Raw genomic sequence first — 2,669 nt, 5'->3', positions numbered from 1 at the left:
AAACATACAAGAACTATGGTCAGAAGTGACAATTGGTACTTTTTCACCACTGCCTGCACATGTTAAAGCGAGTTAATGTTTGACAGTTTACTTACAACGACTGTTTAGAAGTCAACACAAAGACAACGGAGCACTGCCTCTTTATTCAGCACCATTTCAACTTAAACATTTAATCAACAAGGCTAATACAGTATGCTTTTCTGAATACACTGAAAACAAACTAAAGATACCAAAACAAATGATACTGATGTGTGTGGCGTGCGTGCGTAAGTAGTAAGTAAAAAAATAAGAAGTTTGGACTCACCCTACTTGTAGATAGTTGAACGCCCATGCCATCCTGCTCTCTTTCAATTTGGCAAAATGATCTATGGCTCTGGCATACTGTATGCTTTTAGTTTTTTGTCATGGCAACCTAGCTAAAATGCTTGCTAGCCTAACTTCCTCGCATGGGCAACAATGAACAGCTAAGTTAGCTAGCTACTTAACGTCAGCCTAAAATTTGCCCAGCGTCGTCCGGGTTAGGGTTTGGCTGGGGTAGGCCGTAATTGTAAATAAGAATTGTTCTTAACTGACTTGCCTAGTTTAATAAATACTGCCGCAACATGTCAAACTCTTTTGTCACACACACATCAGATAGATGGGCTACAGTGCCTTGCAAAAGATTCACCCCTTTGGTTTTTCCTATTTTGTTGCATTACAACCTGTAATTTAAATGGATTTTATTTGATTTCATGTAATGGACATACACAAATAGTCCAAATTGGTGAGATTTTTTTTTTATTGTTCCCCCTTCGCTATGAAGCCCTAAATAAGATCTGGCTGCAACAATTACCTTCAGAAGTCACATAATTAATTAAATAAAGTCTACCTGTGTGCAATCTAAGTGTCATGTGATCTGTCACATGATCTCAGTATATATACAGTGGGGCAAAAAGTATTTAGTCAGCCACCAATTGTGCAAGTTCTCCCACTTAAAGATGAGAGAGGCCTGTATTTTCATCATAGGTACACTTCAACTATGACAGACAAATTAGAAAAAAAATCCAGAATCACATTGTAGGATTTTTAATGAATTTATTTGCAAATTATGGTGGAAATAGATTTGGTCATCTACAAACAAGCAAGATTTCTGGCTCTCACAGGCCTGTAACTTCTTTTAGAGGCTCCTCTGTCCTCACTCGTTACCTGTATAATGGCACTGTTTGAACTTGTTATCAGTATGAAAGACACCTGTCCACAACCTCAAACAGTCCACTCCAAACTCCACTATGGCCAAGACCAAAGACTGTCAAAGGACACAGAAACAAAATTGTAGACTGCACCAGGCGTGGAAGACTGAATCTGCAATAGGTAAGCAGCTTGGTTTGAAGAAATCAACTGGGGAGCAATTATTAGGAAATGGAAGACATACAAGACCACTGATAATCTCCCTCGATCTGGGGCTCCATGCAAGATCTCCCCCGTGGGTCAAAATGATCACAAGAACGGTGAGCAAAATCCCAGAACACACGGGGGACTAGTGAATGTGGAGCTGCAAAGCTCCACAGTGGAGATTGGGTATCTGTCCATTGGACACTTTAAGCCATTCACTCCACAGAGCTGGGCTTTACGGAAGAGTGTCCAAAAAAGCCATTGCTTAAAGAAATAAGTAAACACATTGGTGTTCGCCGAAGGCATGTGGGAGACTCCCAAACATATGGAAAGGTACTCTGGTCAGATGAGACTAAAATTTAGCTTTTTCCATTCGCTCGCTCACTCACTCACTCACCCACACACACACACACCTGCTGCCCTCACGCAAGTATGTCATCAGAGCCTTAGCCTGACCTTTTTCTTCTTATTGTAACCTCCTAAACCTTTYCCYTAATCCATACCGTGAGAGGCAGCTTCAAAATCTCTCTTACTTCCCKCCATGGGTTTAGCCAGTGGATAGATTACTATATAACTTTTCCATCAGTCTTACCCCTTTGATCCTCACATTGGGCAGTAAGGGCCTCTCATATTCAACCTCTTCCRTTGTATGTGGCCCCTAGGCTCCACAGGTGTATGTACTAAGCTCCCCTCTACACTCTCTCAAAGAGCTAGATTTACATGTTACACAGCTAAAGTAAACAGTGAAGTAAAGACTGATTTTACCTCAGATTGTTCGCTGTACAACTTCACAATAATATTTTCTTTAGAAATATGAAATGATTTTCCAGATGAGCGGTTATGTATTTATGTTGAGAAAGAAGAGCTGTTTCTGCTGTTGCTATTGGATAGTTTTAGATCTCAGTACCTTGGCGTGTGTTACTYGAGGTCAATGTCGTTCTTTGTTTGAGGACTCCCTCTATTGGTAGATTTAAGAACTGCTTTGAGATGCCCTCCTGTGCTGGGTCGCATGCATTAGGACACACCGTAGCGAAACGTTTCGCAACGGGAAACAAAAACKAGCATTTCTTATTAGACACGTTCACGTAGTCCCTCCCTGTTTCAGGCAATGTTCTTTCATCTGGTATTTAATGAACATGACCCTGGTCTGGTCCATCCAGGATAATGAAGTTCCACGTGGCCAAGAAGAAGTTTAAGGAGACGTTGCGTCCGTACGATGTGAAGGACGTCATAGAGCAGTACTCCGCCGGACACCTGGACATGCTGTGTCGCATCAAGAGCCTGCAGACACGGTGAGA

General features: G+C 41.7%; 1 protein-coding gene across 1 annotated transcript in view; it reads left to right on the top strand.

Annotated features, from left to right (window-relative positions):
* The window catches only part of LOC112073810 (potassium voltage-gated channel subfamily KQT member 5), a 30,137-nt gene that overhangs the window by 21,813 nt on the left and 5,655 nt on the right, over nt 1-2,669 (top strand). Inside the window, exon 2 of the mRNA XM_070440285.1 lies at nt 2,532-2,663. Within this exon, the coding sequence (XP_070296386.1) occupies nt 2,532-2,663 (132 nt within the window). The remainder of the gene's footprint in view (nt 1-2,531; nt 2,664-2,669) is intronic.

This window comes from Salvelinus sp. IW2-2015, unplaced genomic scaffold (genome assembly GCF_002910315.2).
Source record: "Salvelinus sp. IW2-2015 unplaced genomic scaffold, ASM291031v2 Un_scaffold2377, whole genome shotgun sequence".
In the NCBI taxonomy this organism is placed as follows: Eukaryota; Metazoa; Chordata; class Actinopteri; order Salmoniformes; family Salmonidae; genus Salvelinus; species Salvelinus sp. IW2-2015.
This window is presented reverse-complemented; position numbering and strand designations above follow the sequence as displayed.